The 18,152-nt window shown below is 34.3% G+C and overlaps 2 protein-coding genes across 2 annotated transcripts; both read right to left on the bottom strand.

Moving 5' to 3' along the window:
- Positions 1-12,108: 12,108 nt before the first annotated feature.
- LOC124889753 (receptor-like protein Cf-9) lies at positions 12,109-13,175 on the bottom strand. The gene is made up of 3 exons (XM_047401729.1): positions 12,784-13,175; positions 12,495-12,736; positions 12,109-12,335 (listed from the first exon to the last, which is right to left on the bottom strand). The coding sequence occupies exons 1-3, from the start codon at positions 13,173-13,175 to the stop codon at positions 12,109-12,111; spliced, it is 861 nt and encodes a 286-aa protein (XP_047257685.1).
- A 1,535-nt stretch (positions 13,176-14,710) lies between these two features.
- On the bottom strand, positions 14,711-17,239 carry LOC107851203 (receptor-like protein 9DC3). The gene has a single exon (XM_016696140.2). It carries the CDS (start codon positions 17,086-17,088, stop codon positions 15,133-15,135), a length of 1,956 nt encoding a protein of 651 aa, XP_016551626.2. The 5' UTR covers positions 17,089-17,239; the 3' UTR covers positions 14,711-15,132.
- Between the last annotated feature and the right edge of the window lie 913 nt (positions 17,240-18,152).

The raw sequence follows: 18,152 nt of genomic DNA, 5'->3' as shown, positions 1-18,152 counted from the left end.
ATTACACTGTCTGAGCTAAAATAGCTGGAAAAATTTAAGATAATATGTTGAACTCTTATGAACTGATTCATAACTAAATAACTGAATCTGAAACATGATGCTTAGACTGAACTGAGTTCGCAACTTACACGGATGGAATAGATTATCTTTTGGAATGGTCATACGAATTGAACTTCGGATAGTAGAAATGGTTGAAAAGGTAGGAAACCGCAGTAACTTGTCTGCCCGACTGTTAACCTGAATAGCTTGCTACACAGACTTAAAACTTATACTTAACTGAAGTATCTCTTCAACACTCTTTCTAAAGAAGTCCTAGTAGCATTAGGGAGCAAAGAATCTCTGACATGAGTTACACAAAACATCCAACTAAGGAATTACGACAATGATACTACTCTATGGTGTGGAATATAGACATATAACTCGTAAACTAGGATAATATTACCAAACCTTAGCCAATGCAACTTCTTACTTTCAAGATTTGCCACACTTCTAAAATATTCTCTCAACTATACTTTCCTCTTAAACACCATGCTCATTGATTCCACTTATTTTTTCTCACATAGCCACTAATATTTCCATCTACTAATGTCTAAACTGAGCTAAATCCCCTCATCATCTTCAAGCCTAACTCAAAATCACAAGACGCACCATATAATACTGTAGTACTAGTCTGAATCATAAATTTAGTACAACCTATATTTCATAACTCCTCATCTCATGCCTAATTCTTTTTGCCACTCCAACACTCACCTACAACTTCGTAGTAGACATTCATACACACTCAAAGCATCCATCCGCATAAATACAAACATGATATTCAAGTCTATCTTCATACCCATATATACACTTCTAAACAAATACTCATAAATCATCTTTCTCATAAGCTCTAATACTTTCATCTATAACAACTTCCCTGCACTACTCAAATGATACACATAAAATATTCTCAACTAACCAAACCATAAACGAAACTTCACATCAAAATTTTTTCAAACTTAAAAGCTTACATGAAATAAGCACACAACAATGTTTCCCAAATATAACACATAAAACTTTAACTAACCTTGACACGCATCAAAGACTCGGCCCTAATCTTACTCCACAATTACCGTCTTAACTCAAATAAGCATACAACCATCATTCATCAACAAGAAATGTTTACTCTTTTCCATCTAAACAATTGTTCATCATCACTATCTTAACCTAAGGGAAAATATCACTGCAAATTGGAATATCGGGATCCAGAACATAAGGGGAGAAATAGAGCACTCATGGCATGGACTCGTTAAAGAGATTTAATCTGAGGACGTATCTGATATGAATCTGAATTTTCACTAATCATTACGAGTATCACATGTGCACAAAAGTCATGAACTGCATGACCTGAATTTTTGGAATTCATAACTTACGAAAAGTGATTCTGACTGCTGAACAAACTGGAAACTCATCATACTAGAAACTAGGAGAGTACATGATTCATTATCATATGCATGAACATGAGTTATGATCATAAAGCTGAAACATAAAACATGAGTATGTATCAGAATAACTAAAGTATACTGCTGAAATAAGAATAGATTGAGCATCATTCTTTCTCACTGCCAATTCCACAACTTACTAGCACATCTATTAGCATCTGAAAACTTGACTTGGTTACTCGTTCTATCATCTCCCCCATAGATTTAAGCCATTACTCTAAGTCTGTGAACTACTATATACACTCTGGTATAAACTGAAATCACTTTACTATAGAGTCAGGGATATAACAATACACATAAAACTAAACTTACCCTGTAAGACGGTATCTTCATGTATAGCAATTGATGCTAATACCTCCTTCTAAGATTCAACCCCTTAGGTTTCTATAGCCCCAAAAGTCATCATATAACATCTTAAACATTCACCAACTCAGATTCTTCTAACACTAATCATGGATATCTACAAACCTTTGACGGACCATACCATTTCTGTCATAGTCTACCTGCATCACAACTCCAAACCTATATTTCTAAACCATGAGAATCAAGATTATGAAAAAAGTTCAACATTATTAATCATAACTCAATAACTTAGCTATCAAAAACATTGCATATTATCTAACTAGTCTTTCTCTGCTTAGCAACTCAACTGTACTACTAACCACACAACATGCAATGATCCTTGAAAATAATGCAGCCCCATAGCACCCTAGGAGTACTTCTTCATCAAACTTACAACATCAGACTTGATTACAAATCAAATAAATTAAGCCCTTGTATACAATGCTCAAGCCTACTAGATCACTTTCACACAACTAACACCCACCACATCAATTTATTATATCCACCTTGATCATAATCTACTATTCCAACTTAGTGTCTAGTTCTAGCTATAATGAACCACCACTTCATACAATATTCTTACATGCCAAAACATCTGGAAACATTAATCCACCAAAACTTCATAACAGTAAGGATCAATCACAATCCTATGATCTATCTTATTTAAAATCCATTAACACATCTTCCTTCTACACATCATTACTATCTACCCCTTTTATACAGCTAAACTTAGTTCATGGCTCCATAAGTCCCAACTAAACTCCCTCTTGCAACCTCAAGGGCATTAAAATTAACACCATTTATCCACCAAGTGCCTTCATCAATAGCCTATAATTTTCTTGCATAACAAACACTATCAACAACTCTTTTCATACTTCAAGTAAACAACAATTCACCTTAACTAATAACTCTTTCTCTACCTTACCTTCTACTAAACTAACAGGGACGTATCACTTCATTGCCAACTCAATCATATGCAAAAAAATTCGGCCACCCATATATTCAACAAATTACCCTTACCACTTTTCTTACCATTACACCACTAAACCCCAGTTCCAACCAATACAGGAACAACAAGATGAACAACAAGTTGCTAGTGAATCAAAATAGGTCCCACACGGCTCCACTAGACTTTGATTTTGTGTTTTGAATAAGAAATGAGATGAATGACAAGGCAACTATGCTAGTGAATCGAAAGATCCTCACACGGCTTCATTAGACTTTCAGTTTCAATGACACAATGATAACAAGATTCCAAGAGATAGAAACTTGGCACACATCATTCCGTGATCTAAGAATACACATCTTACTCTGTAAAACAAAAATCTGAGTCAAACACTCCCCCCACAGACTACCATACAATCTACACATGCTACTAGCTACCATATTAGTCTATCACTATAAATGATAAATCATTCTCAAACATCATTTATTCAACTAAACACATTTATCTACACAAACGTCACCCTCACTCTGATTTCTAGCCTTGCGACTTCACATCACCAACTTCTTGGTCTAATATCACTACTAATAGGTCATGACACCGTCACTTTAACTTATACTACTACCAAGGTGGAAATACAGTTCCAACATTCTGCTACACATCATTCCCCCTGAAGCATGACATCTGCAACATAAATTTTGAAAAGGACTGAATACACTTAATACTACAGGATGAAAAGCACAATTTTATCAGAATCAAAGTTCACACTAGAATCAATACACCTTGGATTACTAACGGGTTCTTTTCAAGTCCTTACACAAATTTTAAACTCTTATATGACTTAATCAGAAAGGACCATACCGTTTAGACTCTAAACTTCTGCACTTGAATCACCCCAATAATGAGATATATCAAAGCACATCAAAGTAAAAAAAAAGAATTAGGATGACTTTACTTCTGTAAGGGCGACACCATAGCATGATTTAGAGTATGTAAGAGGGACATTCTGACTCTATAGCACGAACTAGAACATAAAGAAAGAGAGACATTCATAAACGTCTAGTAGCCTCTTTCCTATAAGTGTGGCGCGCTACACACCCATAAACAAGACTCTCTTCGATGCGATTTTGCAGACACCCTGGGACTATGAACCGTGCTTTGATATCAAGTTTATCACGACCCAAACCGGGGCCCTGGCCGTGACGAGGATCCCAAATTATAAAGGCCCGAACGCCCTTCTCTCTCTGGTAATCATGCATAATATTCATAAGTTATAATAGAAGATACAGAATTATAAATCATTACGGAAACATAGTCATACTCTAAGTTCAATTAAACTATGAAAAATGAAATCCAATATCAACTACGCAACATTTGAACCAGTCTGTGAAATCTCTACTACATCTAAAAATGACAACTGTTTGAAACTGGGACAAGGCCCCAGTGGACCTAAACCAAAATAAATAACATAATCTGAAAGACATAGTCCTTCTGGAATAAAGACGGCTTACCAAATGCACACATCAATGTTGTCTGAAAACTCTACGGCCTAGCAGGACCTCTGCACTAAGCTTTAGACCCTGGGAGGAAGGTGGGTCAATACAAATGTACTGGTACGCAAAGTAATCCAAAATAAAGCTTTTATATAAATAAAATAATAGAGATCGATTTTTCCAAACATCATACATAAAATAGTTTTCAAAACACATGAGCATCGTTTTGATAATCATAAAAACCTTTCTGTCAATGCAATTTTTGATCTTCGCATTACTTCTGAGTTAGGTGGATACCCCTACAAGTCTAAAACCCCACGGGCTATATGGAGTCCGCCATTAACTCGACGTGGAAGCCCCCAACCCAAGTGTGCCACAAGGGTTAGAGTGTCTGAGTCTAATACGCCACAGGACAATAAGCCAACGTAATATAATATACCCAAATCGGCAAATCACGATTTTGGGCAATGAGTTGTATGAACTCGTGCCTTCTTTGGGAGACCACCTAACATCTATTTATGCCCAATTTTATCTATTTCTAAACATGTATCACTCTAAAATCTTAAGTGATGAAAATTTGGTTTCTATGTTTGTCTGAGTCTATTATGGCATTGTCTATCTTGGTATCATCATACCAATACTTGCAAGTCGTAATTCTGAGCCATAATGCATTAAGCATAATTATTTCATTAAAACTCAATTTAGACCACCCAATATTTGCAATAGTATGAGATGAATTCATGTTCTGAAACATAAGTCAAAACTATGCAAGAATTCTTCAGACATATGGTGGTCATGTGCTTTTGGTAAAACCATGCACTCTTTCATTATATGTATATTCAACATGCATAATCCTCTCTTTTTATTTCAAAATCATATTTAAGTCATAGTATAAATCAAGACATTTTGTATCATGCTCTTCAAGATGCATTTCAAAACAATCCATAGTATATCATGAGTAAAGGAAAATCATAACAAGAGCAGGATTTTTCATGAGTCATGCTCTCAATTCAATCATCAATCTTTAAAACACGTGCTTACATATATATACAATTTCCAATCAATTTGGGGGGGAGGTCTAAAGACCAAAACAATACCGTCAAAACTTCTAAAACATGATTATATTCATAAATCCAAAACCCTATTTTTAAAATCATAATTTCTATGCCCATGAGATTTTAAGAAAACTCCGCGTGCCTTAATTTATGACTCTTGAATGAACGCGTGCTTTAGGGATGCTATTCGAACAATTGATGGGTGCTTCTTGTAGCCCTCGCAATGGGGATTCCGAATCTCGTAGAATTATTAACAACCCACGGTGAAATATTAGGATATTTGAATTTTTAGTTTGAAACCCTAGAGAGAGTTTCTTGTAAATTTTTTTGAAGAAAATATAAATAATGTGGTCACTTGGGAGAAAAATTCCATATTTAAGCTGATAAGGGGGGGTGGAAATTACCCAACATACCCTTAATGAGACGAAATAAAATATAACTAGAAGCCCGATTTTTTGGGCCACCGCGATGCTCCACTATCACGGTGGCTCACTGGAAAATGATGAATGGTATTCTTGGGATCACCGCGACGTGGAGCCATCGCGTTGTCCTACTGGTTGGGACCTGAAACTTCAGCGCGATGTACCACAATCGCACTAGGCTACTGAAATTTGACAATTGTTAAATAGACCACCTCCGCGACGCACCAAGTACCAAAATGGCGGTGTTTTATGACTAGGACTAAAATTAGCCATAACATCTTGCCCGGGTATCGGATTCGGGCGAATCTTATATCGACGGAAAGCTCACTCAATTTTCCACACTACATAATTGATTAACATGGAAAATTTGCATAAGATTTATGGCTTTTGGATTATCTATGCATAGAAATGACTATTTTCGTTCTAACCCGAAATACGAGTTGTTACAATCTCACTTGCTCAATTTGTTGCCAATTGGTAAAATACTAAACGTAGGGAGATTTTTCTATTTCAAGGGCTCGAATTTAAGATCTATATTAAAGTATGGAGTAATTACACCTATGTATTTCGTCACATTCTTTGATAGTAACTGCAATTTCAAAAATGAAAGAGGTGAGATTAGGTTTTTAAAAAGGGAAAAAGGCTCAAATATGTCACTGCACTATCAAAAATGGCTCATTTATGCCATCCGTTAAAAGTTGGGCTCATTCATATTATTGCCGTTATAAAATCGGTTCATCCATGCCATTACTTTTTAACAGATGATTTTTAAAAATAGCCTTGCCACATGGTAGCTTATTAGAGGGCCCCATCATTTTTTTTTATTTTTTTATTTTTTTTAAATTTAAAAAAAAAAAAAAAATTTCTTTATCCATTAAAAAGAATCCATGCAACTTTTTGATCCATTGAAAATTAGTTTGATCTATGCTTTTAAAATTTGATTAATTTTTCATGAATACATTCTTAAAACATTCTCGTTCAATTCATTTTTTTGTCATTTTTGACATATTAAGATTGTTTTCATATTTTACCTTTAATATTAATTATTTTTTTCTTCAAATTAATTTCAAATACAATAGTAAACATCATTTAATAAATATATTATAATAAAATAACTATTTTAATTGACGGACGAGTAACTAAAAGGGAACTGAGAGAGTATACACTCCACGCTTTTTATCACTTTATTTATTTATTTATTTTAAAAGATTCACGTTAACTAAAACTTTTGTCATTTTTCAGTTGAAACTGAAGGGGTATATAAACATCAAATATTATTATTATATTATTAATAGTTAGCTTCTTATTTTGCCAACTCTACGTATACTATATATGTTGGCATGTTGTCGCCTTCCTATTTTTGCAATAATAAATGATGATGCATAAAGTGTTACGTACAAATGTTGAATGTTGATTAGGGGCAGCTCAACTCATTAGGAGAAAAGGCGGCCGCCTAAGACCCCAAAATTTGAGGGGCCTATTTTTGTTTAGTAATAATAAATTATAAATTTTAAGAAATATATTAAATACTATTTATAGAAAAAATAAAAATTTTATATAAAAAAATAAAACGCAAGGCCTCCGTTTGATTTTTGCCTTAGGCCATAAATTTCTTTGAGCCGCCCCTGATCCTGATGATGTCATTCTATGCTTAATAAAAAAATAAAAAGTTACTTACATTTGGCTGACAAAATATTTCATGTATGCTAAGACATACTATATGCTTAATTAGAATAGCGTTTGGTTATAAATTTTAGTAGTAGATTTAAAAAGAAAAAAAAAGTCTTTAAATATTTGTTTTATCATGAAAAATTAATCAAATTTTAAAAGTATAGATCAAATTAATTTTTAATGGATCAAAAAATTGGGTGGATTCTTTTTAATGGATCCCAAAAAGAAAATTAAAATTTTTTAAAAATAAAAATAAAATAAAATAAAAAATGACGTGACCCTCTAATAAGCTGCCACGTCGCAAGGCTGTTTTTAAAAATCGGCTATTAAAAAGTAATGGTATGGATGAGCCAGTTTTATAACGGCGATGGCATGAATGAGTCCAACTTTTAACGGATGGCATAAATGAGTCATTTATGATAGTTCAGTGGCATATTTGAGCTCTTTCCCAAAAAAAAAATGATCTCCATAACTTTTTTTAGTTTAGAAACAAACATATAAAATTATTTATTCAGCGAAATAAAATATCTATGTTACACTCAAATGAAAGAAAGACTCCACTTATAAAGACCTAAATTTTTTCCTTTCCTTCTCAAAGTCACTGCAGAAGTCTCTTCCACAGAAATTTCAAATTACGAGGTCTATTTGTTTTGGGAATTTTTTTTTCTACGATACACATGTCCTTTCAATTTGAATTTTCAATTCAAATGAACGTATTCTTCACTTTAATAGCTAATTAGGATCATTCAATTGATTCTCTTCTCTTCTAAGAATAGCAGAATTGTACCTACTTCACCCCATCCTTTGGTGGTATGTAATTTTGAAGAAGAAAGAGGGGAGAAAATAATATTAAGGTAAAGAATTATCTCTAGTTTAGAGGCAAAGATCATAATCATAATAATATAATAACTATTCTAAAATTGGAAAACCACTTAGTTGAAAGATTACGAAAATACCCTTAGAATGTCATAATATTTATGGACGAAAAGATAAATACATCATTTTGCCCATAATTCAAAAATAAAAAATAAAATTATCAGCTATTTACATAAAAGACAACTACATCAACTAGTATTCACTGTAAATAAAATTCTTGCATCCGCTCAATTTCTTCAATTCATTTTCCTTACTTTTAATGTGTGTACTTATAAAAGTTTTTATAAGTATAGTTGATCATATATAATAATTTAAAATCTATATGCATAAAATTTAAACCTATTGTATTGAATTAAAAGGAGAAGCTCCAAATTACAAGGTTAGATTATCATATATTTTATTCCTCAGCGGAGGTAAAAGTAATTGTAAAGCGGTACAAAAAGTGAAAAACTAAAGTAAAGAGAATACTTTCGAAACCATCATCATATATTACTAAATGATTGTGAGTTGATTATTTTGTTTGTCGATGGATGAAATTGGTGCAGGGTACACTTTTTATCTTGTAGTAAAACAGTATAAGTTTTGCTTGTCAAATAATTAAACACATTTCTTTGGTCCCAAAGGAAAGGAAAAAAAGAGCAAAGAAAATAAAATCAAAAAAGGCTTTACAAGTCCTTGTACTAGTCTTGTTGTGGAAATTTCTTATGAAAACTACAACACACAAATGTTAAGTATCTCACATCGGGAAAATGATAGGTAATTGGTTTCTCTATATGGATTTGAACAATTCTTCCCTCATGAGCTAGCTTTTGGGGTTGAGTTACGCACAAGATTCATTCTTTCATGGTATCAGAGCCTAAAAGTCCCACATTAGTTGGGAAATTATATAGATATAGGTTCTCACCTCTTGAGCTAACTTTGGAGGTTGACTTAGACCCAAGATCCATTTTTTACAACAAATTCTTATCTCTTTGAATTTTCGTTTTATGTTATTACTCATTAACTAAACAAATTTCTACTCTAATCATCAAGCATCATGTGTAGTTAGTTTGAACTATAAAAAAAATACTCTTTTTTTAATTCTCCTGAAAGGAAAAAAAAGTTAAATTTTTTAATAGATGACAATGCAAATGATGATCTCAATTTATTTTATTAAAAAAAAAAATTATTCACAAACAATTATGTCTTATGGGTGCCCAAGAAGTGTGTGGAGTTTAATGATCAATATAAAATAGCCTAGTTGTCAAAGAAATGGGCGAAAAGCACAAGCTAGGTAATTTTTCAATCTGTCAAACTCATGATGGTGAAAGGTAGCATGTATTTAATACACAAGTTAGTATGAACACCACTGCTACTGAAAAAAAGGCAATCAAAGCGGAGAAATTAGGGAAAGAATTATCTCTATATGCTTATTTAATTTTAGGAACATGGATTTGAACCTTTTTCGTATCAATCAATTCCAAGTTTAGAAAATCTTGTCATTCTCTAAGTCAATGCACAAGTTCTTAGAATCATTCAACATATGATGTGGTCATTGCTTTGAGAAAATTTTTTCTTTACTACAGTCTATTTTCTATGGCAAATGTTCTTTTAATTTGAATTTTCAATTCAACTGAATTTTTTTCACTCTTATAGCTAAGAATCATTCAACGTCTATTCTCTTCATTTTAATTTTGATTTTTCATTTGATGTGACTATTCAAAATTTACTTTTAAATTTGCATCATGACTTAGTGGTTAGTATACATTTAAGTCTTCCTCTATAACTATATATATTGTTTCTGTCATGAGAAGAAAATCACGAAGATGGAAACAACATGAAAACAAGAAATACAAAAACACAAAATAAGGCAACAAAGGAAATGGAAACAATAAAGTAAAGAATAGATAGATTGACACAAAATGATAAAAAGAGGACAATCAAAGGGTATATTAAACCCAACGACCTTGCTATCAATTTCAAGAAATACCAACCTCTTATGTAGACCTCATGAGAATGGAGTCCCGAGCAACCCACGCTTCTTACAATCAATAAGCTCTCAACAAGCTCAATAAAAACATTTTCAAGTGTTAACTTACATTCAAAATCATCTACTTAAAAAAGAAGAGAGTCCTAGTTATTTATAGGTCAATGGTCATTTATTACAATTGGGTTCAAAAGTACCCAAAATGCTAATTGGGTCCAAAAGTGACCCAAAAGTCAAATACATATGAATTATGACTATGGGCCAAAAGTGACCCACATGCCCAAATAGCAACATGTTGGCGCCTATGCTCTCCGAGGCCCAAGCTATTATCCAAATGCATGTTGCCCATTACTCCCTCAGATGACATCATCAAATGTAGCTTCTTCCCAAGCTATCCTCCAATCACATATTTACTCCCCTAGAACGACCAAGTCTTGGATCCTTAGGTGTGACCCTTGAGGCATATATCGCAAAAAAAATAGTGGAGTCAATTCAACTTGTATTTCCAACAATACTTTTGAGTTAGTAGAGAATCGATGATGCCATCCATACCCTTTGTTCAATACATTATTGAATGAAGTCACATTTAAGACTGTTCAATGAAAACATTGAGTTAGACTATTATTATGAAGTGAAATTAAAGGAATATAGTCTAGGAGTTATGACACAACTGATAATATTATTGCTTAAAAGCATACAAAAAGGTCCGAAAACTGATAAACTTAACAATGTTACACTACCAAGTGATTATTTCTTCTTCTGTAATTCCTTGGCTTTTGCTGCTTCTTTCTCATCATAATTTTGTGTACAAAACAAGACACTCACAATTTCACGCTCAAATCCCTGGGTTATGACAGCTACCGAGTCTTGGTAATATATATCTCCTTCATAACTTGGTGCCTTCATTGTTTGATCAACTGTCCTCATGGATTTCAAATGCTGAAACAAGTTCGTTGGTAAGTTTCCTGTGAAGGCATTGTAAGAGAGATCTAAGATTCAAAGCTTAGGAAACATGTTTTTGGTTGTCAGAGTTCTAATAGACCCATGCAATTGATTGGATCTCAAGCTGAGAACTCTCAGCTCTGGTAGAGTCCCCAACCACAATGGGAATGTGTCATTGAGGTGATTGTCTCCTACATCAAGAACTTCGAGTACTTTGCAATTGGTCAAGGATTGTGGAATTTTTCCCTCCAGCTTATTGCCATGAAATTAAGTTTAAGCTCCTAAGTGTACTTCCAATTCTAAAAGTCATTGGAAGAGTCCCTGAAAGACTGTTGTGCATATCCAGAACCGCGAGACCACTAATATTGCCCAAACATTGTGGAATCGCTCCTTTTAAGTTGTTTCTCTCCAAATCTAGCATTAATAGTGATGTCAAACGGCAAATAGATGAAGGAATTTCTCCTCTAAGGTTATTTTCTGATATGAAGAAGTACCTTGTGGAATTTTGTGGAATAGGTAGTGATCCTTCAAGAAAATTTGACCTCAAATCGATGGTATCTACTTACTGAAGAGGAATTGAGCCCATGCTTGCCAGCATGTTGTGGAATAAATTAAGACTTTGCAATGAAAACATCCAGTTAGACCATGCCCAATCAGGAATCCTTCCTTGAATCTTGTTATTTGAAGGATCCAGCCCCTCAAGATGCTTTGCGGATCTTAGAAACTCCAATTCTTTCACTTCACATGCAGCCATTCGTAATGTATGAAAGACCAATATACGAAAGATGTTTGAGGTAAGAAAAGAGGCTGACATCCACATGGCCACTAAAATTATTGAAAGAAAGATCAAGATATGTTAAATTCACACAAGATTTTGAATTGAATAGGGAAGATAGCCTTGCAGCTGATTATTGCTTAAATCAATAATTGGACTTAAAATCGTCAACCTGACCAGAAAAGTGGTTATTATTCAAGCGTAAATAAATTAGTGATGGAAAGGAGAACATCCCTGATGGTATTGTTCCATTCAGGGAGTTCTGTGATAGGAACAAAGACTCTATGCTGGTGAGATTTGAAAGAGATTCAGGAATAGGTCCTCTAAGGCTTCTGTCAGTAAGAGAGAGATACTGCTGTGAAGTTAGATAGCCTAGAGACTCAGGTAGCAAATTACCAGAAAAATTCACAGCATTGTGAATTAACTCCCTCAGAGATGCACTGCTGTTCTATTTGGTCTTTGGAAAATAACCACTGAGTTGATCATTGTTGGATAAGTCAAGTGTTACCAGGTTGGGCAGGTGAAAAATACTCTCAGGTATTATCCCATACAACCCTGTCCCTCCTAGGGTCAGAGTTGTCAGATGAGAAGAAAAATTCAAAGGGCTGGTGGAAGAGATGTTTACTTCATAAAGATGAAGCTCTCTTAAATGGTTCAAATCCTGGGGGAGCAATTTAAAATCATGTGCTTTGAAACTTAGCGTGTAATGAGCTGTGGAGAGATGACGAACAGACTGTAACTTGAAAAGATGAGAGATTTCAGAGGGAATTTTCCTGAGAAATAGGAGTCCGCAAGATCAAGATGCGTCAAGCTTGAGAACCTGTCAAATTTAGCCGAGATATGAGAACCGTAGAAGTAATTATAAGAAAGATCAAGCTTTTTGAGATGAGAGAGTTGGAATAAGCTGCTATTGGAATTGATCACCCCAAAATGTTGGCTGCAATGGAGGTCAAGCTCAACGACATGGCCAGTCATCTCATCGTGTATCACTCCAACCCATGAGCAACAATCTCTGCTCATGTTCCACGAACTCATTTTTGTATAAGGCTTCTGACAGTTACAATTATAAGCGGTTAAGTGATCTATAGTAAGGGTCTGCTTGAATTTTAGAAGGGAAATGCTTTGATCTTTGCGGCACGGATGAGGTATAGATGAAGAAAAAGGAAGCAGACAGAAACAAAAACGAACAGAAATGAAAATTGTGTAGCCCATGTTTAGCATCAACGAGTTTGAAAGTTGGTTGTGGGAATGAAGAAAAACGGTTACTGCTAAGTACTTATATATATATATATATATATATATATATATATGTAGGCAGATTAGTCCAAGTTGCTGCTAAGTACTCCTAAATGTTTATTACATGTTGTAAGAATATTCTACTACTACAAATTAAAAATTTTAAATACACACAAAACCTCTTGAACACACTTGTTATATATATATTTTTATTTTCGGGAGCATGAACCTGAGAACTTTGATAATGGTATGGGGTAAAGAAAATATATGATCATAACCTTGTTAATTTGAGAGACAAAGATATAAAATATATACAATGAAATAAAACATGAATTTTACTCTCAATAGAAGAAAGAGAAAAGTCAAGCAAGGGCTGATGTCTTTATATCAAATTATCAATCAATTCCTACATTAGAAAATAGTCATTCTTGTGTCCTAAAATATTAAATCCAGTTCAACATGTTGGTTCTGAGTTGCATCCGCCTTTAGCAACTTTAACTAAAGATTTTCCGAATTGAATAAGACATAAATCCCTTTATCATTTTGATTTTCCATTTTGATTTGAGTAATCTTTCCTCTAGGCGTCCAAGGATCATGACTTAGTCTTTATGCATTTTGTTAATATCTCAAATAAAACAGTTTCAACTCATTAATATAAAATTGATTTTGTCAATGCTTATAATTTTATTCCACAATGTATATTATTTCCAAATTCCACCTTGACCCATAGTAAATTTCAAAGAAACATGGAAATATTTGTTATTAATTTGCAGGTCAATGTCCAAGTCTTGTTATGAAGTTTCAAAAGAAAGCACATTAAGTAGTCAAAAAAGTGGAGAAATGTCATTTTCAAGAATTAATTCTTTTAATTCGTCTAAAATTTGAGAGTGATGATATTAACAAATAGTTAAGAACGTAACATGTCCACTAGGTAATTATTTTTCAAACTAATTGGAGTGCTGAGTTAAAGGGAGTGGAGAGACTAAATCTTTTTGGTCGTTGAAAATGGCATATATTATGTAAATTTAGAAAGACTTGGGAGTCAATGTTTCATTTTCAATGCAAAAGTAGATTAAAATTCAACAATGTTTGGCAATTACTTTTCAAGTTGTGGAAATCTTTCAACCCATGAAAAAGTATTGTGGAAAGCTTAGGTTAGCTGATTAAAAAAAGCTGATAAGTATGAAGTGTTGAAAAACACTTTTAGATGCTCAAGATCGTGTTTATGAATAAGTAGTTACGTATTTGAATAAAGTGTTGAAATAAATTACTTACGAATTTAGTATCAAATGAAAGAGGAAAAGAAAAAATTCAAGCAAGGACTGCTCTTATCTCTAGACTAAAGCATTTCAGATTCAAATTCCGCCCAAGACAAAAATCTGATATGTTTTCTTGCATTAAATCTTGGGCGCCCCAAATTATTAAGTTTTCTTGCATTACACACCTCGGCGTACAATTAGTTGAAACATATCATTTTCGTTGGAGAGTTGTTGGTGAAAAAATAGTTTAGCTTAAAGTGAAAAAATCAATACATTTTACCTTATTTATATATATTCTTGTTCTATCTATAGATAGCCTTTCATTCCATTTATGTAATCATCTTTGAAGAAAATGAAATAGTAATACCCTTAGCTTAAGCTCTTAGTTTCAATAGTACGAGAGCTCACTCGCCGCATTCTTCCAAATTTTTAAAAACAAACTGAGGAAGCACAAATCTCTTTTCAAAGGTGCGGGTACCAATTATATTCTTCTGAAGGTTTCCGTCGTACCATTGCTGGTGTGTTGGCTTAGATATGATAAGCTTCAGATCATCATTTTCAGAAAGAAATCTGACTCTTGTGTGTAAACTAAATTAAGACCATATATAGCATCCATTGGGATTAGTTGATGACCAAAATCTTATGCATATCAATGTGAGGACTCTCCGGGAAGTCTAGAAATGATTATTTCTTCTTCTGTAATTCCCTTTCCTTCCCTGCTTCTTTCTCTGTCTCACCATAATCATATATTCCAGCGCTTCAATGATTCTTGCAAGCCATTTAGGGTTTCCAGTTGAAATCATGAAATATGTTATGGATAAACCAATACATAGTCCACTTCCATACCCCATGAGAGCAGCTTTCCAAAAATCACTCCAAAATTCAGAATTGCTTTCTTCATCATCTACTGCGGATTCAGTATAATTTGTCTCTGACACACCATTGCCACAACCTTTCGAAACTGGGAATCCACGTAATCCATCATTGCCTCCATATGAATATTTCTCAAATGTTGAGAATTGAGCTCCTTGAGGGATGCATCCTCGAAGATGATTGTAGGACAAATTTAAGAATGCAAGAGATGTAAGAGAAGCAAGTTGTTGTGGTATCTCTCCCGAAAGCTGGTTAAATGAAAGGTCAAATGATTCAACTACAGATAAACTTCCAAGTGATGGTGGTATATGACCTTCCAACGCATTATGAGATAAATTTAGCACCCGAAGTGCAATAAAATCTCCCATAATGTGTGGAATATGTCCTTCAAATTTGTTACTTGAAAGATCAATGGTGGTGTAAATAGTCAAAATTCTGACAAGTTCAAGCTTCAGTCCCTTGGTTGCAATTGTAATAGAATCATGGTAATACCTGTCTCCAAGATATGCTGGTAACTTTTTTGTTTGATCAATTGTCCTCATGGCTTTCAAATGTTGAAACAGACTCACCGGTAAGATTCCCGAGAAGGCATTGTAGGATAGATCTATGATTCTAAGCTTGGGAAACATGTTTCCAATCCTTGAAGTTCTGATGGATCCGTGCAATTTGTTTGATCTCAAGATTAAAACCTGCAGCTTTGGCAGAGCTCCCGACCACATGGGGAATGTGTCGTTGAGTTGATTATCGCCTAAATCAACAACTTGCAACTCTTTGCAATTAGCCAAAGATTGGGGAATTTTCCCCTTTAGTTTATTGTCATGCAAGTTGAAGCTTCTAAGTGAGCTTTCAGTGATGAAAGTTGCTGGAAGAGACCCAGAAAGATTGTTGCGGTGCATATCCAAAACCTCGAGATGAATGATATCACCCAAACATTCCGGAATTTCTCCCGTCAAGTTGTTTCTCGCCAAATCTAGAACTTTTAATAATCTCAAATTGCAAATAGACAAAGGGATCTCTCCAATGAGATTATTTTGTGATATGAAGAAAAGCCTTGTGGAATTTCCCGGATTAGGTAATGAACCTTGAAGCAAATTGGACCTCAAATCAATGATTTCTACAGACTGAAGAGGAATTGAATCAATACTTGTTAGCATGTTGTGGGATAAAATAAGACTTTTCAATGAGAACATCCGGTTAGACCATGCCCAATCTGGAACTCTTCCTTGAAGCTTATTATTTGAAAGATCCAACTCCTCAAGCTGCTTTGCAGATCTTAAAAACTCAATTTTTGTCACTTCACATGCTGCCAATTCTAACCTTTCAAGAGATTCGGGCAAAGTAAATTCAACTTCCTTCTCATTGATCAATGATATATTATTATATGAAAGACTAAGATACCAAAGATGTTTGAGATTTGAAAATAAGCTGATATCCACATTTCCACTAAAATTATCGAAGGAGAGATCAAGGGTTGTTAGGTTCTCAAGGTTTTGAATTGACTTGGGAACCTGGCCTTGCAGCTGATTATTTCTTAAATCAATCCAGACTAGTGAATTGGACTTGAAATCCTCAAGCTGACCAGAAAAGTAGTTACCACTCAAGACTACTTTGCGTAGTGATGGAAGAGACAACATACTAGATGGTATTGATCCATTCAGGAAGTTTCTTTTAAGATTCAAATCCTCTATGCGGGTGAAATTAGAAAGATATTCAGGCAAATTACCAGAAAATGTTACGAAAGAGAGATCTAACTTCATGAGAGATGCACTACTGTTCCATTTTGTCTTTGGAAAAGAACCACTGAGCTGATCATTGTAACTTAAGTCAAGTGTTTCCAGGTTGGGCAGGTGAAAAATACTCTCAGGTATTATCCCATACAATCCTGTCCATTGCAGCCTCAAAGTTGTTAAATGAGAAGAGAGATGTTTATGAAAGTAAGATCAAGCTCTTTCAATTGGGTCAGATTCAGAATGAGCATTTCAAAATTGTCCCGTCCAAGGATGAGAGTGCTACCCCAGTGTGATAGAAAAAGAGACTGTAACTTGGAAAGATGAGAGATTTCAGAGGGAATTTGACCTGTGAAAGAGGAGTTGGAAAGATCCAGATGTGTCAAGCTCGAGAACCTCCCGAATTTAGGAGAGATGTGTGAACCGTAGAAGCCATTATAAGAAAGGTTGAGCCTCTGGAGATGAGAGAGTTGGAATAGGCTACTATTGGAATCAATGGTCCCAACAAGTTGGCTGCAACCGAGGTCAAGGTCAATGACATGGCCAGTCATCTCGTCGCATATGACTCCATCCCACGAGCAGCAATCTCTGCTCATGTTCCATGAACTCGTTTTTGGGTAACGCTCCTTACCATACTCATCACAGTCCTCAGAGACTGAGGGATCTACAGAAAGTGTTCTCTTGAATTTTAGAAGAGTTGCGCTTTGATCTTTGCGACACGGATGAGGTATGGATGAAGAAAAAGAAGGAAGACAGAAACAGAGAAAGAGAAAAAATGAGAATTGTGTGTAGGCCCTGTTTAGCATCAAAGAGTTTGAAAGTTGGTTGTTGGAACTAAGAAAAAGGCCAACCCAAATATATATAGGCAGATATTTGGTTGACTAGTCCAAGTTGTATTGCAGTAGTATAAATTTGGCAATAAAGTGAAGAAGAAAAAATGTAATTGTAAAATTAAAATGAAGTAATGCCATTTTCCTCCTAATTGAAAAACTAAAATCTACCATTTAATCAGAAAAGAAGGAAGAAGAAAGAAAGAATCAATGACAACTCTCATTTTAATTTTAATTTAATTTGTTCAAGTCCTCTTCTACTGT

The sequence above is a fragment of the Capsicum annuum genome, chromosome 12, assembly GCF_002878395.1.
Source record: "Capsicum annuum cultivar UCD-10X-F1 chromosome 12, UCD10Xv1.1, whole genome shotgun sequence".
Lineage (NCBI taxonomy): Eukaryota > Viridiplantae > Streptophyta > Magnoliopsida > Solanales > Solanaceae > Capsicum > Capsicum annuum.
This window is presented reverse-complemented; position numbering and strand designations above follow the sequence as displayed.